Consider the following 25,502-nt stretch of genomic DNA (forward strand, 5'->3'; position numbering starts at 1 on the left):
TGACTATCCAATCAGTCAACTTATCCTCGTGATCACCTCATAATCATCAAGTGATCATCACCGGCATCCTGCCAAACTGTTGCTTACTCAACCATAAAGATAAGTCATTTCCTCACTGGTATTGATCAATAGTGTGACCTAGTATGAATTGTATCAATACCGTGGACTCAGCTATTCAAATAGATTCAAACACTCCGCAGTGGTTGCGCACTTTACCCACACTATGAAGCTCATGGCCCCGTACCTCAGTACAATTCCCCTACGAGTGGACTGGTGCTGCTTCAATAAAACCCGTCTACCTCGTAGAACTTCTACCATATCGCTGACATACCCCTCAGGTCATGTCCTGGTGTCCCCCGTGACACCTGCCACCTGGTGGCTAAACAAGACTGTCCCAAACGGCGACCCAATAATTGTCCCAAACGGGGACCCATGGTCATACAACTCGGGATCACAAGATTATCGCCGCCGGTAGCACGAATGCGTAACCTCCCCTCTTCGATGATACGGATAACAGGCACAACGATAGACCGAATTAGGGCCTTTCCATAAAAGACAAATGTGGCTGCACTGAAAAGTTCGGTTCAGTGGCACTATGACTTGATCAACGAGTGGAGGAATTATATCCCCGAGATTATATTTGTCATAACAATTCCTCTGATATCATTTATCAACCTAAGATCCAAGTCATAGCAATATCCAACTAGCAATCCAATGAATAATCTAGCCATGTCATTTCTACTTACTCCATAAGTAAAATATCAAGCATGGTCATGTTGTTTCATGAATATAGTGAACATATAGCTGTTGATCCTACTAATGCAAAGTAGGCATGGCAATAGCATATCCAAATATTATCACCAAAGAAGCTATGGATAATCTATTTCCAACTAATTCAAAGTAAACCATGTTTTATTATTTAAACCATGACATTGCATTGCAATCATGTAAGTGGAGGGTGTGGCTTGCCTTGCTCCAAGGGAGTGTGGAAAATGCTCCTGCCTTCAACACTTATTTAATTCCTCTGGAAAAATATTTTTAAAAGCAATTGTAAATAACACATAAAGCATTTCATTCTATCAAAAAATTTCTAGACAGATCACAAAAATGTCAACGCTGCCAATAAATAAAGGAGCTTAAGATAAAATTAGTGCAAAAAGAATGAGCTCAATTAGAACTAAGTTTAGGAGATAAGGCTGGTCAAAGTTGGGGTCAAACTGGAATTAAAATGAATTAAACAGATAAATAGGATTTTCCTCAGGCTTCCACGTCGAAGACGTAATTTGGAATTATGCCTCCACTTAGAAAACGCTTCGGTGTGGGTTGTGTGGCTGACAGGTTGGGTCACCCTGTCAGTTTTAAAGAGAGAGAGGGAGACAGGGGCGATGACGCTTACCGGCGATCGTTCACTGGCGTTGAGGTCACGGCGGGGCAGGGAGATGATAGGGATGGGACAGGAGCTTGATGGCGAATTCACAAGTACCCGTGGTTCACCAGGAGGTGGTCGAACGATGTCAGAACCTTCCTCTCCGTCGCCGATGAGCATTGGGCTTTGACGAAAATGAGCTTCCCGACATCGATTTGCTCGGGAGAGGAGTTGAGGAGGACCAGTAAACCACCAGGAGCTTGGTGAAGGGGCTGCTAGAGCTAGGATTCACCACAAGGAGCTTGGTGAAGGGGCAGCGGCGGAGCCGTGGCTCAATCCTTGGCTTGACTATAGTGCGTAAAGCACGCTCTCTCTCTCTCTCTCACACACACACACACACACCTCGCCTCCTCCCTTTTATAAGGGAGGAGAAATAGGAAGAGACGGAAGGTTAATCCAACCACGTGGTAGCAAATTCCCTTGCATCCTAACGATTGCGTTAATTAGGCACGGGAACCAACACTACTGCAGGAATTCCTAGCAATGGCGGGCGAAAAAATCTCAGCAATGGCGGGCTAGGCTCTCAGGGGCAACTTTTGAATACATAACGTGAGAATTCAGCCCACGAAGTGTCGTCTGCGTGAGAGACATTTATGCTGTGTAGGGTGGCTATCTTTTTTGTTATTTTCAAGCCCAAAGTGGTTTACGTAACCACAGATGTAGTCCGACAACTGGAGGCCGACTACACCGAGACATTATGGAGGAACCTATTTCAAGTCCAGCGACCGAAGAAGATGTGTAGGTTGGAGCGACTGAGGTGCAACCAAGCTTGAAGACTAATTCAATGACTACTATGGTGTCCCAACCCACTGGACTCTCACCACGATGGTTTTCGGCCCAGTGGGCCAGGCGGAGAACCCCTAGGTCGGTTTCGCCTTGACCACTTTTTGCGGCCCATGGCGGGTTATACGGAAACTCCGGAAGACATACAAGTCAAGGATACATGAGCCATGGAGGACTCTGCCTCCACTAACATAACCGACTACGATCTGTAACCCTAGGACCTTGGTATGCTATATAAGCTGGGCCGACTTGTAGAACACAGTCGCTTAGTATTCTCCTATACTTTGTACACACCCAACGCAATATGCGAGAGCAAGAGTAGAGTTTTTATCTCCTTAGTGAGAGCCCGTAAAAGGGTAAATCCTTGCTTTCTGTTACCATTCAGCCAAGTTGCCTATCTAGGACAACATATAGTGAAGATATTTTTAATATACACTACATTAAAAAAATAATTTTATACATTGAAAAACAATTCAGCGCATATTAAAAAAGTAGTCTGTCCAATTTTTTTAAAGTTCGGCTTGTATTTAAAACATAATCATTAATGTACATATTAAAATAAAAAGGTCATCATACATTAAAAAAGGTTCACTGTGCATCAAAATCTACATATTATACTGTATTGAAGAAATGTTTATAGTATAATAAAAACATAAATAAATAAAGGAAAAATCAAAAGAAAAACCAAACCAGAAAAAAAGTAAAAAAAATACAAAAATAAAAACTAGAAGGGAATAAAAGAAAAATTGAAACTAGAAAGAAAAGAAAAACCAAAGTGAAAACTATATAATAAAAAAAACTAAAACACAAACCCACAACAGAAGAAACGAAATGAAAAACCAGCCAACGAACAGACGAAACACGCGCGACAGGGTGGGCCGGGCTGGGCTCCCACGACGCCAAGACCAACACACAGCCAGTCTCTCCACCGTGTACGGACCACGGAGCGAAGAGCGCTCCGGAAAACTCGGTGGCGGCGGCGGCGGCCGAGCGACCGGCGGAAGCTGCATTGGTTCCTATCGCCTCCAGGTAAGCTACCCGACACTCCCACCTGATCCGCACGCGCCCGATCATCACCCCCGCCCCGACTGATTTGTAGCAGCACACGCAGCCTATCGGGAACAGACCGGTTCCCGAGTTCTTCGTCGTCGGCGGCGGCGGCTGTCGCTGGAGCATAGAGGTAGGCCTAGCGTCTCGTGTTCCTTGCTCCTCCTCTACGACTACACTTGCTCTGTTTCGCATGCGCTTCACCTTGTTTGTAACCCTAGCTAGGTGACGGGGCTTCATGACCGGTGAGGACGACGGCTGCTAGGCCAGCGACTTTCGGCAACTGTCAGGTATAATAATCCTACCTGGAGGTTGGTGCGCTCATACTCGATGTTCGGCTTGCAAATTTATAGGGAGCACATGTGATTTGGGGCTTGCGATTTGTGAATTCTGGAGTCAATTTTGCTACAAATCGCAAAAGACAACATGTTTGGCAGTTTTGTGAATTACAGATTCTAGAGGAAAAGTGAATTTGTTTTTCTCTGTCGGGCACGAGCTTGGCTCGGCCAGCATCTCTTTCTTGCTTTAAGTTTGTCTTAAAGAGGCCTTGCCATTTTACCACTATTTGATCATGTTATACGAATTAGACAACCGCTGAATGGTCGACTTGTTGGCACTTGGCAGGCACCCACCGATCAGGATACTCTTCTTATTTCTAGTAGTACATCTGTTGTGTGTGTATGTGGGGAATTATTTCTACATCTTTATTGCTCCTAATTAACAAGTTGAAGGACTTAGCCCAGCCTCGTTTTGTGCCTTCACTTGCTTGCTAGAAGCCTACTCCACAGTTCAACAGTTGCTCTGTTATTTGCTTTGTTCCACACAGCAAGTCTCGTCAATCAATACTTGTTGTTACTTCTGCTTGTTTAAATAATAGTACCACTAATGCTATTATACTAGTATGTTCTAACTTCCACACATGGCATCAGCTTATTTAATGGGAAGGAACAGGTGAAAACTTGTTGTTGCTTCAGTTTATCTAATTAATGCTTGAATTAATGTGTGTGTAGCCCTACTTCATTTCTCTTTGTTGGCATGCAATTCAGCATTAAAGACACACCTCTCCATATTTATTTATCTTCATGTTGGCATGCAAATCGGCATTAAACACACGCCTCTCAACATGTTCTTTTATATGTAATAAATGCCACTAATAATTCTATATTCTAACTTCCAGCCATGGCCTCATCCTCTGATATGCCGGGAGAGAAGGTGCCGGCCGAGACTACTACTGTTCTAGTGAAATGGTGTGGCAATGATTATCGTGTTGAGGTGCAACCTGATGCCAATATTGGAGAGTTGAAGCGACGTGTTGATCATGATATGAAACTTCCTTACAAGAGACAGAGACATATGCTCACCGGCACAAATGAGGAATTGGAAGATGATTATCGTGTTTCTTCGTTGACCAGCCCACCCGTGACCGATCTCATTGGGTAAGGCTTTTCTCACACCGTCCTTGTAAATGCACGACAGTTCAAGTGTCACTCATGTATGCATTTGTTACTTGTTTCTAAGAAATATATGGTGTACTCTCACTTCTTTTGATTCCGGGAGTAGTATATTACCGTCGAGTACCTAGAAAATCGCCTAAAGCATGATGCAATTTTTTTTTCATATCCATTTTGTTGTCAATTTTTTAGTTGGTAGCATGATATCTTCTCGTATTTCTCATGTAGTTCGATATATTCATATTCAAATATTATATATATATATATATATATATTAGTTAAAAAAATACAATCTCATTTCTCACTACAAACATTTTGAATCCAGGTTGACCAAACCAGATCGCCTGCTCTACTCACGGTACTTTCATTATGACAACAAAAATCGTAGCTGGTCTGTGAAGGGCAATAAGAACAAGATACAGAAAAAGAAAAACGACTACCTTTCTGATTTTCATGGCATAGATACTACCTTCATCAGAGGAACCTACACTGTAGGGAGTTTCACCGCTGATTGCCTTTTGAAGCGGTATGATGCTAAAGAAAAACTTCTTTCTTCGCTACTACTGATGAAAACCTGGAGACATCCAAATGTGGTGGTATTGCAGAACATATACAAGGCGCATCTGTATTATCGTCTTGTAGTGTCCAGCAGCTCTTTTGATGGTACCTTAAGTGGATGGCTCGAGCATGGTGAAGACAACAGGATTTTAAATATGGATGGAAAATTCACCCCCTTTTTCAGCAGAATCACATTGTAAGTATTGTTTATGTTAAAACTTGACCTTCAATATTATAATAGGATCTGAGTTGGCGACGGCCCATTCACTCCGATCGCTACTATGTTTTGAATTACTAAGATTGGCGTATTATAGTGAGTATTTATGTCTTAAATTACTAAGAATTGTTACCATAACTATTATATATAGATGTCATGGGTATATTCTACAACCATTCTTTAGACATACTCTACAACTAGAAACCCACCAAACCAGCATAAAAACATTGCACCTAATCGATTTCTTTCCAATGGTATATTGTTTGTGTCATTCCGACAAACCGTTCCATCTATTATACAATTGCTTGTGTGTTATTCTACAATAAGTACTCTGTTTCTGTATTGTTTTTGCATGAAAATTTTGAACCAATTTTTGAGAAAAGACGCAAGTGATATACAGTATACCATTGGAAAGATATTAATTGAGTGCAACTTTTTCATGATATCAATTGAGTGCAACTTTTTCATGTAGAATGTTTTTTCAAATCCGTTAAGGTTCAAGAGCAGTTTTAAAAATGGTGCAGACCATATCGAATGCAAAGAGCAGATTTTGATCAAAATTTTAAAACTGCTTGACGAAATGATGCAAACGATATATTGTTGGAAAGGTATTGACTAGATGCTTATTAATATAGAACACTTCATTCAAGTTTTTGGTTCGAACCCCCAATGAACATGTGAACCGCCCCTTACAGAATAGGTGAACTACGTGAGGTTTATGGTTCGCGTTAGAGAACTGGGTGGACAGTCCACGCGTGAATTGCCGTGTGAATGGAGCCTTGAAGGTGCGAACTGGCTCAGGAAAAAATGAAACACAGTGAGGCAAGGAGCGAACCTCCTGCAACAAAATATGTGAACTTCTCAGCCAACCAAAAATGACACAGAAATAAGCAGGGAGAAAATCAAACACTGATGATCTGACTGAGCATCGCTGCTGTAGATGGTGGACGTCACAACATGCAGTAGGAAGTGGTCCTGCTCCACTCCCTGGAGATGCCCCAGCTGCAGCCATGGCCATGGGCATCAGTTAGGGCACATCATCATGTGTGGATCAGACTTCAAAGCTTTGCTGACAATGATCAACCCGTCGAGGAGGAAGCCCGTCTGCGACGGGGGAGGGGCTCATCTGATGGACCTCTCCGACCGCACCAAGGGGGAGCACCTCCTCCTCCTCTAGCCGAAGCAGTGCCACAGTCGCACGTTGTTGGCTGCCTTTGACCAAGGAGAAGGTGGTGGCGTGGGGTGGATGGTCGAGGCTAGGTGCGGTGGCGGCGCGGGTCCTATGAGGCAGCTGGACGGGAAGGTGGGTTGGACTAGAGGAGGGTGGATAGGAGTGGCACAACGCAGCAGTGGTGAGGAGCAATGGGGAAGGGAGGGTCTGGCGGCGTGGTGGCCTCGGGGTGATAAGGTCACAGTGCTGGGAAGGTGGGACTAGTGTGGTGTTTTTTTTTTGTTGGGGTTTGCTCCTTTCGGGCAGGTTTGGCTGATCTAGGAGGGTTGGTTGAAGAATAGTTAATCTATGATTCTTAAGGGGTGGTGATAGAATGGACCCCCTTAAATTTTTATATAATCACAATATTTTGATTAGTTGACTGTATAGCTTTTACCCTTATAGGTTCTGAATTGGTGGTGGTCTGTTCACTCTCACCGTTTATTATGCCTTAAATCATTGATAATTATCGTAATTATTATCCAACCTATGTAATAGACATATATATCACGATCTACTGATTAGTTGATCCTATATTTTGGAATATATGTTATTTTCCCAAAATTTGAGTTTATTGTTTTTGAGGAAAAAATAGAACCAATTACACAATCATTTAGACAATGCATGCAAGAAAGAATTTCAGGGTACCGCTCCGGTGCTCGGCTAGTTTGTACGAATCCTTTAATTCCACTGCGCGCTAACGTACTGAGATAATGTTTCACAGAGATCTATGTGATATCTTGGACAAGATGGTTAAGCGCAAGATGTGCCCAAAACAGCTCACAATTGACAATCTGTATCTGAAGACTGTGAATGGTCAGCCTCAACTCAGAGTTTTCTTCGACGACGGTAATTTCCTTTTTGCACTGTTCTCAAGACTAGTGTGTCTCTCTCTAAAATCTATACAAAGATATTAGAATTTTATTCTACAAGTGAAAACTATAGAGTCATGTTTTGCAAAGTTTTTTCTTATGTGGAGGTTATTTATAAACATATTTAGATATAATTTTGCATATTTGCTGACACGGAAAATGCACATCTGATGTAGGTCCATCTGAATCTAATATGATAATTTTGAAAAACAGAAGACATTTTTAAGTTCCAAAAATATACAAAAATAATCTTGCATGTAGAGGGTGAATACTAGTATGTGCACGAAATTTAAAACTTAAATATTACCGTATGCGACCTTTACATTTTCTTTATAGGTGGCATACAAAATTATTCACTTACGAGTGTTTCTTAATATTAACTTGTATTAGTCTACTTTAATTTATCGCTCCTTGCCACTTCTGTCCGATTCACAAACTCCCCTAATTCGCAGTTGAGGATTTGATTGGCAAGGATCAAATGCATCTGGGAATACTGTATGTGAAACTATGTGCGGACTTAAAGAAAATAATGACAACCGATGTTTCTACACCAATGCACATAGGGACCAGGGCATACTGTGATTTTATTGAAAAACATGGTCCTGTCTACATTGTCAACAATTTGCCAAGACTTGCCAAGTTCTACCCAATTGATTGGAATGATGAAGATAAGAGCAAATATCTCATTGGCATATTCTCATCTACTCGAGATATTGGTAAGCTCATCAATCAATGTGGAATAAGGTGGCCGAGAAATGAGTCTGGAGAAGATATGTGTCAGGAGCTCAAAACGCTAAAAGCAATGATGGAAAGAGCAAACCGAGAGATGGAGGAGCTGAGAACTCAAGGACCCGAGGGTATAGCAGCGGCCAAAAGGATGAGGGATTTGAAGTGGAACTATTTCATTGAGTATCCTAAGGACCTTGTCAGGCTCGCGAGGAACCTATGGAAGCACTATTTCTCATACCCTCAATACATTAAGGTAATTAATTCTTCATCTAGCTTGCATGCCAAACAAGGTGTTAGAATTGATTAATCGTTTGGTTAACTGCAGAAGCACCTTGGGGGTAGCCGAAATGATGTATTGCGCAAGCTCGAGCAGTGGTGCCCTGATGTATGGACGTTGATCTACAACGCCGTGGGCCTACCATGTATGTTGTCTTTCCTGTTTAAATTTAAACTCCTTTCTCTCGTCATGCATGTTTTTATTTTTCATTGTGCTGCTACGCATGCTTACATGGTCTTGTGTTGGGTGCTACTTAGCTCATACCACACCATGTGGTTTCTGAAAGGCGTATGTGGCCAGAGTAGAGCTGGTTTGTTGGGTCAAATATTGGCATCCTACAGTCTCCCCATAGGTCCATGCTCAGTTGGTGTTCACAGCAGAAATTGCTAGTCCTGTGTGGTCTGACCATAATAAGTCCATGGCCATACCATGTAATGCAGACAATGGAAACTGGTTTGTAGGAGTACTTTGTAGCATGGTGAATAAATTGTTGCTGCATGAATATCTCTCAAATCAATAGCAGGGACAAAGAGTTCAGTGCCTCCATGTCAAATGTCCTGACCTAGTACATTCTCAATAAATGCTCTTGGCATTTGAAGCAGTGGTGGTATGGCCAGAGAGTAGAATCAGGCGGTCAACCAGGCATCATGCTGTGACTTGTGAGCAGGGCACCTTTTGGTCAAGTGAGCTAGTTGTGCCTGCTGCTGTAAACTCTGCCCAGCTAACTAGCTAGTACTACTAGGAGATTATGATGCACTTGACATGGCTCGGGTCTAGGCTTTGCAAAAGTCAAGTGAGACCACAACCTTTTGTTTTACGCAATCCGGGGTGTCCTTTGTTCCAAATTTTAAATCAATCAATCAATCAATCATAAAGCTTGTTTGATCTGTATATGGTTATAAATACTCTAGATGAATTTCTCGGAGGATCTGCTTTACATGCATTGGTTTGACATGTTTTGCAGGAAGCAAGGAGACTGGTGGTGGTGGAGGCAGGGCAAGGAGATTGCAAGCAAGGAGGAGGAGTCTGGAAGCAATGTTTTTGGGAATTCAGTAGCATGGAAGTGACGAGAGCACTGGGTATTTTTTGAACGGTGCAAAACGCTGGTTGGTGAACTGCGCGTAAGAAACCAAACGAAAGATTTGGCGGTGCAAAACACCTGATCTTTTTGTAAGATGATAGAAGCGCTGGAAGTGTAATTTTCTGGATGGGCGCGCTGGAAGTGTGCGTGCGTGCGTATGAGACCAAAAGAAAGATTTGGCTGAATACCGCGAAAGCCTAGCTGGAAGTGTTTGAGACCAAACGGATGATTTGGCAGCCGGCCGGATTCTTCTGTAAACAAATGCTACGAGTAGGAACCAAAAACATGGATTTGGTCTTGCTTTATTCTGTTCTTGTACTAGTGTATTGTGAGGTTAATTTGGCTGTCAGCAACCTTCCACGACCGGAAAAAACAGGGGGATCCCAACCAAATTTTGCGAATCGGCGAAAGCTCCAACCAAGAACACCATGAGAGAAGGGGAACGATAAGAATATCCAAACCTAGGGAATTAGAAGGATGGATGAGATGAGATGGCCGATCGAGGATCTCATCTCCTCGGCTGCGTCCACGGTTGCTATAGCTTGCCCGTGTTGTTTTCTGGGTTGTTGGCTAACTAAAAGATCTAGTAAATTTTCTATATACTAAAAAGACTCATTTATAATCTCAAAAAAAAGAGACTCATTTATGTTCTAGGACTCTTTCTTTTTTCTTTCCTTTTGACGAAAATAAAGGTCTGCCGTTGATTTAAGACAAGTGATTGAAATCGCGCTAGGGGCCAACTTACATCGATGCCACTCAAGCATGCAGGCACAAGGCACGCGTCTAAGAGGGTGGTTTTTCTACACCCACTCTCGGTGCACCCACGGTGCACCCACGCAAAAAAACATATCAAAACGTTTCGAAAAAATCTGAAACTTCATGGAAATGATCATCAACAAATGTTATGGGGGCTTTCTCTCTCTCTCTCTCTCTCTCTCTCTCTCGCTGAATTCTCAATACAATGGTCTATTGGAGATCCATATGATGTAACTCTTTTTGCGGTGTGTCTGTTGGGATCTGATGAACTTTGAGTTTATGATCAGTTGTATCTTTTTATATCCATAGAAGTTATTTGAGTTTGTTGATCTCTTATATGCATGATTGCTTATAGCCTCGTATTTCTTCTCTGATATTTGAGTTTTGTTTGGCCAACTTGATCTATTTATCTTGCAATGGGAAGAGGTGCTTTGTAGTGGGTTCGATCTTACGGCGATTGATCCCAGTGACAGAAGGGGAACCGACACGTATGTATCATTGCTACTAAGGATAAAACGATGGGGTCTATCTCTACATAGATATATCTTGTCTATATCATGTCATCGTTCTTATTGCATTACTCCATTTCTCCAAGAACTTAATACACTAGATGCATGCTGGATAGCGGTCGATGTGTGGAGTAATAGTAGTAGATGCAGGCAGGAGTCGGTCTACTAATCTTCGACGTGATGCCTATGTAATGATCATTGCCTGGATATCGTCATGATTATTTGAAGTTCTATCAATTAACCAACAGTAATTTGTTTACCCACCGTCTGCTATTTTCTCGAGAGAAGCCACTAGTGAAACCTACGGTCCCCGGGTCTCTTTCTCATATATTTGCCTTTGTGATCGACTTTTCCTTTGCATTTATTTTTAGATCTATTAAACCAAAAATACAAAAATACCTTGCTACATTTAATTCTTATTTATTTTATTTGGCGTTCGATCTATCAATCTACTACAAATTTACCTCAAGTTCGTTTGCCCATCTTGGGGCGCCGTTACCCGAAAGGGATTGACAATCCCTTTTACACGTCGGGTTGCGAGAAGTTGTTATTTATTTGCAGGTGCTGTTTACGTTTTGTTTTTTGGTTCTCCTACTAGTTCGATAACCTTGGTTTCATATCTGAGGGAAATACCTACCGCCGTTGTGCTGCATCATCCCTTTCTCTTTAGGGAAATGCCGACGTAGCTCCAAGCGACATCATCCCCCCTATCATATGATTTTGATAGGTCCAACTTGTATGTACAAAAACTACTTACAGGGTCCTTCTTCCGCTTAATGGCGTGGATACACTCAAAAGGAATGTAAGCATTATTAGTAATTAACCTTCCAAGTACAAGGGCACTTTGCTCTGGTGCCACAATATCATCCAGTAAGGGTCTTAGACAGTTTACTAGGCATTTTGTGATTACCTTGTAGACTACATTACATAAGCTGGTATGCCGGAACTTAGTGAGCCTGGTGGGGTTAGGCACCTTTCGAACAAGCACAATGGATGTGGATTAATTCACTTTGGCATAATACCTGACTCAGAAATTAGCCTAATAGCCCCAATAATCTCCTACTTCAATATGCCCAAGTGCCGCAGAAAAAACCTCGCAGGGAAGCCATCCGGTCTTGGCACCTTTAAGGACCCGATCTGAAACAGTGCATCGCTAGTCTCCTTGTTAGTGAAAGGAGCACATGATTTATCATTGATATCCGGACTTATTTTTGCTTGGAATAGGTGCATGATCTCGTCTGCATAGATATTTGGATAGGCCGTGAACGTATTCTCAAAGTACTCTTTTACCATGTTCCTCATCATAACACTCTGATCCTGCTGCCATGTCCCATTGATATTTGTTAGGCCTTTGATCCTATTTTTCCTAGCACGCCAAACAACCTTGCAATGAAATTTTTTTGTATCTATGTCCCCCTCCTTTAACCAATCAATGTGAGACTATTGGAGCCACATCATTTCCTCCTTGTAGAGCAGTTCATTCATGGCGTCAATCTTTTTTTGCAATTCCGCGCGACTAGTCCCACATGGTTTCATTAAAATCTCAGTGATTTTTTGGCATATGTTCATAGTCCCACATGGCTTCATTAAAATCTCCAACAAGCATCCATGGCAAGGTTACTCTGGTTGTGCAAGCGCCGCATTGCATCCCACACTTGGTGTCTTTTTTCCACGCGTGGTTCGTCATAAACAATGGTGATATGCCAGGGAGGCTCACTAGCCCGAAACAGGGACATACACATCAATCCATAATTTACTTCTTTCATCATATATCTGATAAAAAATGTTTTCTTAGTTCTTCATACGTTTATTAATCTTTTTCCATGTGTTCTTTCATAATTGGGCCGTCTATTTTGTTTTTTTTTCGTTCAGGAGGAAGCGTTCTTATGTATCGGTACGATGCCGGGGTCGACCCGATCTTCTCCATCGCACGATCTCCTTCTTCCTCTCTACCAAGAGCACGGTGCGCTACCACAGCAAACCCGATCTCCTTCCTCTTCTTTGATCTAGCCCGATCTCCTTCTTCTTCTTCGATCCAATCCTTCCGCTTTTGATCCAATCCGTTCTGCGCCCGTAATTGTCTCCAACACAAACTACACATCTACTTCTTGCGTCGATGGGGTGTTCGAAGGGACTTCTTTGGCCATTCCACAAGCCGTTGTACGCACATATAAATACACTCATACTCCCTCGGCAGAAGCCCCAGCACAACTTGTGTCGTTCCATTCTTGCTCGACATTGATGTCTTGCGTCTCGTCGTGTTTCGGTGCCGGTGATGGCAGTTGGCTGCCAATGGGGCTATGTCGATTCCTTCTTCCGTTTCGATTATCGTTCCTTCCTCCGATTCCGCCACGACGGCGTGAGCAGTGGCGTCGCCAGAAAAAGGTTGTACAGGACCAGGCCAGAGAGCCTGCGATGCCAGGTCAAACACTTTTTGTCCCAATGCCTCCATCTCGCTGAGCCTCTAAACCCTCGTCTCCTGGCAGGCCCTCGCGCTCCACCTTCCGGCATCCGCAACTTCCTGAGACTAAGATACCACGATGAAGAAGGCGCCGCTACAATCCTCGACCGTGTGAACCTTGTCCTTGTCGGATGTGCCAACGATCTTGGAGCCGTCCAGTCTAATCTCTTCTCACGCGTTGTCTAAGTAGGCCGGCCGCCAGCCTGAAGCACCTCGGTGGTCAGCGGAGCTCTGCTCATGACTGTAAAACTGATTTCCCCTAAAAGCTCAAACTGATGGGGAAAGGTGGGCTACGCAATTATACACTTCCTCTCCCCCTCACGTGGGACTGGCTCAGGCGTAAACATGAACCGAAGATGAGCTATAATTTAATTGTGTTAACCTGGTCTTGAACGAACTCAAAATCTCTTGACTCCGACACCACGTAAAACTACACACACAAATCACTTCACCCGAAAGTTTAAACTGATGGAGACAAACGAGCTATGTAATTATACTTCAACAAGGACGCGTCGACCTCATGAAAATGTCGACAGCCGAACGTACAACAATGTGATGGCTTGCGTGTGTATCATCTAACCATGTGGACAGCCAACGAGGACAAAAGAAAGGCTGCAGAACAACGGCTGGCCAAACACAAAAAGAAAGAAACTTAGCGTGTGTATCATGTAACTATCTCGTGTCTCCTCGCGTTGTTGCCATGCTCCCCACTCGCCTCGCCTCCCCTCCTCGGCATGCACTGCACGTGCACTCTCCCTCGCGATTCAGCATTCGTTCACTGTGCATGTGCCGCTACGCCGTCCTGTCCATGGCACGTAGGAGGCGAACCTGCGCCCACGACCGGCGGCTTGAGAGTGGATGACATGCTGCTCCACGATGAAATTGAAGTTCGCCGCGGTCATGGCCGCCAAGGCATTCTCGATCGCGCGCTCGCCGTCGATCTAGCCCTCCATCAGCCGGTGCTGTTTTAGAAGAAACTCCGACAAAGACGCGATCGCAGGTGCACCTCCACCATGGCGGCATTGTAATGCATCTGTGCCTGCTTCATGGTGAAGCCGGCTTGCACAGAAGGCGCGGGAGCCGGGGCGGTGTCGTCGGAGCCCGTCTCCATCGTGGGTGAGCTGGCCGGCAAGCCAGCCTCGATCCACCTAGCACGGCGGCTTTGCCAGGCAGTGGCAAGGGTGGCCACGACGTGCTTCATCTTCGTGGAAAGGCTCTCTCACAGAGCTTCGCCGCCTGCAGTCACGGCGGATGCAGTGCAAGGGAGGAGGATGACGAGCGGCTTGTGTTATGGTGTGGAGTTAGCCGGGTGTGGTCGCTTTTAAATAGCAGATTCTGATGAGGCGAGGCATCCAGGTGCGTTAATGCGCGGTGCCAGAGTGGGTTTCTCGGCCGACGAGCCGCTTAATGGCGGCATACAGACGGATGGGGGATTGAACGGGCGTGGTAGATATCCCCCGGTCCCGACCAGTCACATATCTTTGCCATTGAACAGACGCAGACATCAGAGATGCGTCGTGGGCAATGCACTCGGCCAGCGCGCCGCTTCAATAGTGGAGGCAATGAGAGGTTGCGTCCATCCTGAGCCATCTTCAATATGAAGCGCCACGCTTTACAGCGTCATGAATGCGAGCAGGTGGCTCCGGGCCGAAACACGTGCGGGCATGAGAGTGGTCCGGACTCCCGTAAAACCAACCTTTGTCTTCGGTTGGCGACAAAATTACTGCTCTGACTTATAAGGCTAACTAAATCCTGATTTGACCTCGTTTCGAAACCTGATTTGACCTCGTTCTGACTTATAAGGCCAACTAAATCCTGATTTGACCTCGTTTCGAAACAAATTTCGTTTCTGACCTTTTTTGGTGACCCCAAGATCCCTGGCGTCTGGGTTACGAAGCAGACGCCAGGGGCCCTGTCGTCTGGCCCCTGGCCTGCACTGCCCGCCTGCCCGTTGACCTGCTGACGTGGCAAAAACGGGCCAGACGCCAGGAACCCTGGCGTCTGGCCCTGGTAACTGGATAACGCCGCGGGGCCAGCCCACCCACCCATCTGTTCTTCTCCCTGCGGCGCACGAACAGAGGGGGTTATCTCCTTCGCCCCTCTTCCCCCTCACACCAATCCCTCCCTTGATCTACTTCATCCTCCACCCAAATTTGTGGATCTGAGGCCCCCAAGCTTCTTTGAGGTATTCTCCCCCATTCCCTCCAACTTGTTTTGCTTTTCCCCTCTCTTGTTGGATGCATTATTTCACATTAGGTGATGTTAGATTAGTATATGGTTTCTTTGTTTTAGGAAATAGTTTGTAGTTGATAGATGATTTGGTAGGTAGTGTAGTTGGTAGATGTTTGTAGTTGTCCACCAATAGACATAGTTTGTGATTTTTTTTGAATTATAGATGATGTATGAATGTGCTAGTAAATTAGCTATATGTTGAATATATAGATGGCATAATCTTTGTTTGAATCTGAGAAGACAACTTTGGCAAGCAAATATATTTAGAAAAAATATTATATGTGTGAAGTGGTATGACAATATAGTTGAATATATAGATGGCAATTTTTTTTTGCAAAAGAGATGATGAAATTTGATTATTGTGTGTGACATGATTTGTTCAATAGAATGGCGGATGATGATTATGAAATTTATTTGATGGTGAAATTTGGTACTCTAGATGATATGTGTGCATATGTAGAAGAAAGAAATGATGTGGTTATTTTTGAGAAGAATGGTGTTTTCATATGGCATAAACTTGGAGAAGGAAATTGTTTGATATTGTTCATGTATTCATAGATGTTTGTGATTTATTTTGTAGGATGGCGGATGGTGATGGACCTTGGTATGACGGATTAATCGATGAGTGGGATAAGGAGCATCGTGCTCGTGCCATTGAGAATGGACAGGTAAGAAGCAAGAGTGGGTCAATTTTCGTTGTTTCTCATTTGTGTTCTTGTATTGATTATTAAAACATCACTTTATTTGCAGGTTGTAGTTGCTATGCGCATGAGGGGTCATTCCGCTGATGACTTTGATTACGACCCGCGGTATGAGCCTTACATTCGGAGATTGGGTCTTCTCCCATTCGTGTTGCAGTGTAAGCGACGCGCTCCGCCGGTGAACCACGCGGCGCTGACCGCACTTGTGGATCGTTGGAGGCCGGAGACTCACTCGTTCCACCTTCCATGTGGGGAGATGACGATGACCCTACAGGACATGGCTATGATAAGCGGCCTTCCTATCAACGGACAAGCTGTTACCGGTCGTGTCAGCGTGGGTAATTGGCGAGAACGGACTGCCGATTTAATTGGCGTTCAGCCCGAGGGCCCTCAGGAAGGCAAGGCCGATACCGCGAAAGTGAGGCATTCTTGGCTAAAAATGGTCAAAGGAAACACCAATCCGTGCCCTCAGGATGCCAATGACGTGGTTGTGCAGCAGTACGCGCGGGCCTATCTTTGGTATGTACTAACCAAGGTAGTCTTCTCAGATGCAACCGGGAACTCAGCCCTCTGGATGTTCTTGGAGCTACTCAATAACTGGGATACCTAGTATAGCTGGGGTTCGGCCGCACTAGCATATTTGTATCGTCGGGTAAGAGATATTTGCAACCATTTATCTTGCATTTGTCATGCGCCTCCATATCTAACATGTTTGTTTGATTGCAGCTTGACTTGGCGTGTCGGAGAAAGGGAGATACATCCTCATTGTTTGGGTTTGTTTGGAGCCTATCCGTGTGGATGTGGGAGCGGATCCCGGTTGGACGGCCGATTTAAAGAACCCCCTCATGGCAAACCCACGGGGTAATCATGACGGGTTGCATGATGATGATCCATATCGGCGCCCTACGCTTGCTTACTATTGGGAACAAGTGACAGTCTACACAGGAAGCTCGCATGTGCGATACAAGTGCTATATGAACGAGCTGGACACCTTGACTGCTTAGCAGGTTTTGAGAAGTTCGATAAGATAAAATTTAGTCAAGAATAAAACTTATGTAGCTAACAATGTATCTCTTTGTTTTGCAGGTATATTGGTTGCCTTATGTGGAAGATCGTGACTTTGATCTTAATGAGATGTGCACGCGTGATAGCCATCTTTGGCGGGCGAGGTGCCCAATGATATGCTTCTTCGCAGTCGAGTGGCACTTTGTAGACCGTGTGGCAAGACAATTTGGAAGAAGACAAGGTATTCCAATTGAGGAGAGCAAGGAGGAAATGCTATCTCTGCATCGGTAAGCAAGCATGCCTTGAGTATGTAGTAGAGCATTGAATAAGTCAATGTTTGCTAATGCTTTGTCCCGTGCATCATTTGTAGGTTCGATCGAAGGAACAATCAGAATATATCGGATTGGGCAAACAAACACCGTGCATGGATAGAAATTTGGAATCAAAGAGACACACTAGTGCAATCAGAGAATAGACCTCACAATCAGTTAGCATATCAGAAGTATCAAGTGTGGTATGCGGATCGTTACCGGTTAAAGCTGAAGCCAGGTTGGACTCACGAGGAGTGGTCGGAGTTGGTGTCTGAAGAACCGGAGACTGCAGAAGGTTATCATACCTTCAACATGGGTGTGAGAGACACCAGAGGGGCTCATGTTGACTACACACCGATGCATGACGAAATGGTAGTCTGTTTGACCTATTACTCTAACATACTTGCATCATGTTGTCTTCTTTCAAATACATAAGTTTGGTGTGTTCATGAATTGCAGGGCAGAGAGTTGCTTCTGTGCGTCAACGATGCCAATGTTGCACTGAGTCATCCACCTGGTGGTGCATTATCTGAGAGGACTCTTAGGAGCACGATGGAGGTGTGACCAATATATTATAAAAGTTTCTTTTCGCGGATTATTTATTTGCATCTCATATCATAGCATATTTTGTGTTGTTGCAGAAGTTCAAGAAGCGGTTTCATAAGATGGCAGCAATGCTTTCTTGCCATGGTGCTCAGTCCACTGACGTGTATGCACCTGGTAGCCGCGCTGCCACAGCTAATAGACGGCGTTATCTCTAGAACGATGAGGACACGGAGGAGTTCCATGAAGAGGAGCCAGCACATCAAGAGGAGCCAACACATCATGAGGAGCATGAGTATGATGCAACACATCAAGAGGATCATGAGTATGATGTTGATGCCCCACAACCATCACAGGTTACACAACCGACACAAGGCAATGCTCGCTCTAGGAAAGGCAAAGCCATAGCTAAGACACCAGGCAAGAAAGGTAGAAAGAAGACATGGAACACACAATTCCATTGTCCGGAGTATCCTCATCAGCTTATCCCAAGAGGAATGCAAAGATATAAGACCAACATTGAGGCGGAGGAGGAGGCATACAACGAAGAGGAGGAGGAGGCATACAACGAAGAGGAGGAAGAGGCTAGCGAAGAGGAGGAGCCTACACTTGCAACCATTGCGAAGAGAGGAAGGAGGAAGTGAGCTTCTTGTTTGGAAGTGAATGAACTAGGTGGCGTTTGTATGCATGAACTTGGTGTTGTGGTAAAAACTTCTTAGGTTGTCTTGAATTTGGTGTCTTATGTATGCACTTGGTGTCTTATCTATGCTTGAATTTGTCGTGATGAAAAATCCGTGAACTTGTTCTCGTTTGTATGCAAGAATTTGTTGTGGTGAAAGTTCTGTGAAATGAGCCATAATCTGTGTTGTATGAACCTGCATATGAATATATATGTGTTATCTTCTTGTATCAAACAGCAAGTTCAAGATTACAGGGGCCCAGACGCCAGGGTCCTTGGCGTCTGGTTTAAGCCAGGGGACCAGACGCCATGGTCCTTGGCGTCTGGCTTCAAGTCAGGTGACCAGACGCCACAGTCTCTGGCATCTGGGGGTCGACTGGATTTGAGGGGGGTTAGGGTGCTGGATGAGGGAGTGACGTTGGCAGGGCTAGAGGTGAGAGTGGGTGGATATGAATGAAATGAGAGGGGTAGAGGTGGAGATGAATGGATGAGAGGGGTAGAGGTGGGCCCAAAGAATCTTATCCACTCGAATCTTATCCATCAGACAGATAACTGCAAAAATGCTAGGGACCCAGACGCCATGGACCTTGGCGTCTGGGTGTCCATCAGACACATCAGGCATTTGTCTGGTCTCCTGCGTGAGCAAAATGAGCCAGACGCCACGGTCCTTGGCGTCTAGTTGTGGGAGCCAGACGCCATGGTCCCTGGCGTCTGGGGTGTCCATCAGACACATCAGACATTTGTCTGGTCTCCTGCGTGAGCAAAATGAGCCAGACGCCACGGTCCTTGGCGTCTGGGCGTGAGAGCCAGACGCCATGGTCCCTGGCGTCTGGGGTGTCCATCAGACACATCAGGCATTTGTCTGGTCTTCTGCGTGACCAAACTGAGCCAGACGCCATGGTCCCTGGCGTCTGGGGTGTCCATCAGACAGATCAGGCATTTGTCTGGTCTTCTGCGTGACCAAAATGAGCCAGACGCCAAGGACCAAACTGGATAAGGACCCAGACGCCATGGACCTTGGCATCTGGGTGTGGACCTGGTGTTTTTGCACACACACTAGTGTCTGTTGTTAATGTTTTTTCTTAGCAACTTATTGCACACACTGTTAAATATGAACAAAGCATGCTAGTCTCAACCAAAAATATGAACAAAGCATACTAACTACTCTCGAATGACGAACATAGTTTGCACATAATCTCAAATAGTCTCGAATTACAAGTTCATCACACACGATGTGTCGAATGACATAAATAGTTCATGATCACGCAAGGTCTCGAATGACAAGTTCATCACACACAGTCTCAAAAGTCCATAATCGATGTCGGTGCCTTTTCCATTTGTCTACTGAGTAGTACGGGGCCACTTTCCCTTCTTGTCACGTGCCTCGTCCTCCTCTTGTGCATCGCGAGCCCTTGCAAGTTTTCTTGCCCTCTCTTCTTGACGAGCCTCCTTCTCTTTGCGTGCCTTCTCTTCCTCACGCTTCTTGCGCTCACGAGCCTCCTTCTTACAACGCTCCCGCTCCAATCCCCGTGCATAGGACTCCTCGAATAGGCGCTGCCTCCGTAACCAATCTCGACGTTGGTCCTCTTGGACATCTTTTGGTACCTCGTGATCTATCCAAGTGAAGTACTTGCAAAGTGGAGGAGGGGACTACATATAAACCATGTTTTTGTTAGACATATGAGTGACAACTTGTTAATGTTTTTTGTATGTACACCTAACATACCGGTGGTATGTCATATGCGTTAGTTGGCCTTCGATGATCATGTGCATAGTTGGGACACACGAAAAACCTTCTACCTTCTGTCCATGACTTGTTGCGGTCAGTGGACACCTTCAGCTTGCAAACATCACCACACCAACATGATGGTGTGGGCACATCCTTCTCCTTCTCCTTGTCCAAACTGGCCTCCATCCACGTCTTCGGCATGTCCTCTTGGTCCGCGCACGCCGGCCTCGTCCTGGAACCGGATGAAGCCATGCCTACAAAAAGAACAATTGTTAGCACAAGACATAAAGAGAGTAAATGCGTAAATACAGTAAATGAATAAATGCTAGGAATTATATGAACAAATAATATACCATTATTATTAGATCAACCATCTGGATTAAGCAAATAACCGAAGGCCGATCCATTATCAACCATTCCTCTACGACCACCACCACCTCTAGCACTTGTGCTTCCTCTCGGACCACCACCACCTCTAGCACTTGTGCCTGCTCGGCCACCACCTCTAGCACTTGTGCCTGCTCAACCACCACCTCTAGCACTTGTGCCTGCTCGACCACCACCTCTAGCACTTGTGCTATCTCGACCATCACCTCTAGCACTTGTGCTAGCTCGACCACCACCTCTAGCACTTGTGCTAGCTCGACCACCACTTCTAGCACTTGTACTCGCTCTACGAACACTAGCACCTCTAGCACTTGTGCTCCCTCTACGACCACCACTACCACCTCTGACACTTGTGCTTCCTCGACCACCACCACCGTCACCTCTTCCACCTCGTTCACCATCGGTGCCGCCTCCACGACTTGTTTTTCTTTTTTTGGTTTTCTTATTCTTGCATGTCCGCTCATTGTGTCCCCCTTCACCGCACACCCCACAGTTGATAGTGTCAGGAGCCTCCATGAAATGACCGCTACCAAATTGTTTCATGCCAGTGTATCCAGCCAGGTCATCCATATCACCCCTGAACCTCTTAGTTCTCCTTCTACCCTTCGTCTCCACCTTCAGAAGAGGGTCTGGCCTAATATGAGGGCCATGGTACTCAGGCCACTATGATTGGTCCAAGAAAGGGTGAAATCTTGGCGCCCATGTCAACCTAGTAGCTTCCACATGGAACTCTTGCATCCTCACGTTTTTTCCATCATTAACATGTATGTTTCTCGCCTTCGCCGCCATTATCAAATGCGAGCATGGCCAATGATACTTACTAGGCCTCCCGCACTGGCACCACCGAGTCTTCAGTTTCACCTCAAATGCAGCACCACCATATTGTCTACCGTCTCGTGTTGTGCCACCTGGAGATACCGGGAGAAGTAAGGATCACATGGACGGCAAGCCTCCACCACCGGGAAGTGGGGTTGCTTCACATCCAATCTCCACGGCCGCCGCCTCCATGGGGACGAACTCCCATGTTCACAACCGGGCTCCCAATCGGCCGCTGCCTCGCCGACCTTGACGACGAAGTAGTCCCTCCCTTCGATCCCATTCGCAACGGAGGCAATACCCATCCCAGCGGACGGGTCCGCGGTGAGATCCCTACTGGATTGTGGTCGCGCCTCCCCAAACGTCACCGCGGGACACATGAGAGGGCGTCGTTGCCATGGTCAGGCTTGGATGGGGAAATGAGGCGACATAGCAGCAACGGCGCCTTCGCCGGGATTGGTGGCGACGGCGGCGGCGAGCGAGCGGGAGGACGGCGGCGGCGAGAGAGTAGGAGGGTGGTGGCGGCAGTCCATCGGCCGCCGTGACGTGAGAGGAGGATGGGGATGGGGCCGCGATCTGGACGTATGGAGCGGTCGAGAGGAGGGGAAGCAGGCGGCTGGGTTTTTCCATCATGCGGGGTTTGGGGGAGGTCAAACGAGAGGGTTTTTTTTCGTGCGGGAGGCAGAGCAACGAGGGCGGATATAGGGAGATGGGACGCGGTCGGTTGGCAGGAAAAGGAAAGCTACGCAAAATCACATCAATATAAGAAAATATCCCATCAATACTTGATTGATTGCGATTTATTTTTTATATGGTAACTAATCTGATCATCAATACTTGATTGATTGTGATTTATTTTTTATATGGTAACTAATCTGATGGGTTTATGTGGGTGGTGAAGCGAAAAGGAAAGCTACGCATTTTTTTAGTCAGTAGAGATGATTGATGATAAGAAAATCACATCAATATAAGGAAATATCCCATCAATACTTGATTGATTGCGATTTATTTTTTATACGGTAACTAATCCGATCATCAATACTTGATTGATTGCGATTTATTTTTTATATGGTAACTAATCTGATGGGTTTATGTGGGTGGTGAAGCGAAAAGGAAAGCTACGCATTTTTTAGGCAGTAGAGACGATTGATGATAAAAAGGGGAAATCACATCAATATAAGGAAATATCCCATCAATACTTGATTGATTGCGATTTATTTTTTATATGGTAACTAATCTGATCATCAATACTTGATTGATTGCGATTTTTTTATGGTAACTAATCTGATGGGTTTATGTGGGTGGTGAAGCGAAAAGACAGGTGGGAGGGAGACGAAATAAAACCAGCGAAATAAAACCAACGAAAGTGGTGAGGCGAAATAAAAACCAGCGAAAAATAACCGGCGGACTATTCGTAGATTTTTTTGGTTCGTCTGTCTTGGTGCGACGGGATGTTAGGGCCTGGAGTGCGTGGGGGCGGGCGGGGGACTCGGCTTGAGGTTTTTTTTTTTTGGTTTTATGCGGCTTAGCGTGAGACGGGAGGTTGGGCGTGTGCGGGACTCGATCGCGGGGTTTTCTTTGATTTTTCGCGGCTGAGAGGAAGGTGAGAGGAAGTACCAAAGAAGTACCAAAAAAGACCGGGTAAGGTGGGACGAAAATAAAATTCGAAACGCGTACCAACTCAGACATTAGGAGTAGAGATTACCTCAAATTTTGGGCTACAAGTGTTGCAGCTAGCGGCCTGCTTGCCGCCAGCGTGCGGCGGCGAGGTGCCGAACAACACGAGCTGGCGAGAGGAGAGGTGCGATTTGGAAAAGAAACAGACGACGAGGCTCGCGTGTGGCTGCTTTACGTGACTAATCACAAGGGGCCTGCTAATCACGGTTTAGGCCTGGCCGCCTGGGCACATGGACTCCTTGTGGGCTTTTGGCCCTTTGCTTAGCTTTTTCTTAGGGCTGGCCCTTTGCTTACCTGTTCTCACATGGCCCTCGCGTTATTTGATGGGGTCAGGCAGGATTTTTTACTGGATTCAGATCAGGCAACCACGTACCTACATGTACGTACAAGGCAAAAGTCGTTGGGTTCACTTGAACCCAACGCTTCTACATTGGCTCCGTCCCTGCTTGTAGGTGGTCTACGAACCTAGATGTATTTTTTCTTCTGGTGTTTTTTATGCTAACTTAACAGTAGATGGATAGAAAGGAAAAAAGTACTTCCTTTAGTTAAATTAAATTTTCAGGATTATTCAAAGTGTAGGCATTGTATACCTTTGTTTAATAATAAAATGCAGAATAATCTGATAGTACAATGTGTATAATCAGAACTATATATATGGCGTCCAAATCCTCTAGATAGAAAGACATCAATTAATTCCTCGGCAACCCGGCTTCAGGCCATGCTCACGCTGGTTTCTCATGAATGCATGTCATCAGCAAAATGTCAGCGTTCCGCGACACCACATCACACCATAGTATCTCCCTTATTCATTTGGTTAACCTATACATCAAGGATTGTGTGTTGCTGGTAGATATAATCCAAACCACCCAAGCTGAATCTGCTCTGTTTCTCTACAACATAATGAGATTTAGAGAAATGCTCATGGACAGGCAGCTATGTATAATTGTTTTTGAGGTAAATACATCGGGAGTCATAGAACTTGCACGGGACGTTCAGTTTGGTGCATAAACTCGTAAAATACGTGTTTCTGGTCATCTAACTTGTCCTCTTGTTCATATACGGTGCTTTCTATCGTATCGCAGGCACACGTGGCGTGCCAACGTTGTGGGGGGGCCATTTTCACTGTTTTTTTAACCCTTGCATTTTATTTATTTATGCAGAAAATTCTCAAATAAAATTAAAACCAAACGTTTCTGATCCCTTGCATTTTATCTACACGGACAATTCTCAAATGAAATTGAAAACGCGGGTACATGCTGGGCTTCGAACTACTCGACTAACCTGATGTTTGGCGATTAGTACGCACAGTTAGCTCCATATTATATGGATAGTATGAAGCAAATAGAAATTAAAACAGGAAAAGCTGTGCAAAAAAGGGATAGACCCGGTTCAAACCTATGACCTCCTGGCTAGCTCGCCGCATGTGCAATTAAAGAGATATACACAATTTATTGTTTGTATTCTTTCTTTTTTCTATGTAAGAAACTAACTTATATTCTAGATAAACTTTTTGGACAAATCATTAAACTTTTCCCCGCAAAAAAATCATTAAACTTTTGTTTGAATTCGCATAATATTAAATTTGAAAAATCTAGATAGAAGAAAAGTGCAGAATGAATGTACATAATTTTTTTAGACAAATAAACTACATTTTTGTTTAAAATCGAATAATTTTAACTTAAACAATCTAGTGCAGAATGAATGCACACATTTTTTTGGACAAATAGACGGAAATTGTGTTCGAATTCAAATAAATCTAATTTTTTAAATATAGATAAAGGAAAATATAGGTCAGAATGCTTGTACGTAAATTTTTCGGACAAATGAACTATTTCTTCTGAATTTGAATAATTAAAAATTTAAAAATCTAGATAAAAGAAGATATATTGCAGAATAAATGTACACGAATTTCTTTCAGGCAAATTAGCGGGGGTTTTTTCGAATACGAATAATTTTAAAGTTGAAAATCTAGATAAATGAAATATAGTTCAGCTGAATTTTCCAGAAGAATTTTAAAATTTCAACAATTTTATATTTGAAAAAAA

General features: G+C 44.6%; 1 protein-coding gene and 1 pseudogene across 1 annotated transcript; both read left to right on the top strand.

Moving 5' to 3' along the window:
• The first annotated feature begins 3,160 nt into the window (after positions 1 to 3,160).
• Positions 3,161 to 16,492, top strand: LOC147982268 (uncharacterized). The gene is made up of 13 exons (XM_087516255.1): positions 3,161 to 3,238; positions 3,321 to 3,389; positions 3,478 to 3,546; positions 4,434 to 4,692; positions 5,033 to 5,461; positions 7,417 to 7,541; positions 8,017 to 8,546; positions 8,619 to 8,715; positions 9,011 to 9,023; positions 9,535 to 9,633; positions 16,190 to 16,277; positions 16,360 to 16,418; positions 16,468 to 16,492. The coding sequence occupies exons 4-13, from the start codon at positions 4,436 to 4,438 to the stop codon at positions 16,490 to 16,492; spliced, it is 1,722 nt and encodes a 573-aa protein (XP_087372381.1). The 5' UTR covers positions 3,161 to 3,238; positions 3,321 to 3,389; positions 3,478 to 3,546; positions 4,434 to 4,435.
• A 952-nt stretch (positions 16,493 to 17,444) lies between these two features.
• LOC147982269 (uncharacterized) lies at positions 17,445 to 18,813 on the top strand (annotated as a pseudogene).
• The last annotated feature ends 6,689 nt before the right edge of the window (positions 18,814 to 25,502 follow it).

The sequence above is a fragment of the Triticum urartu genome, chromosome 3A, assembly GCF_056163025.1.
Source record: "Triticum urartu cultivar PI428250 chromosome 3A, HENAU_Tu73, whole genome shotgun sequence".
NCBI classification, from domain to species: domain Eukaryota; kingdom Viridiplantae; phylum Streptophyta; class Magnoliopsida; order Poales; family Poaceae; genus Triticum; species Triticum urartu.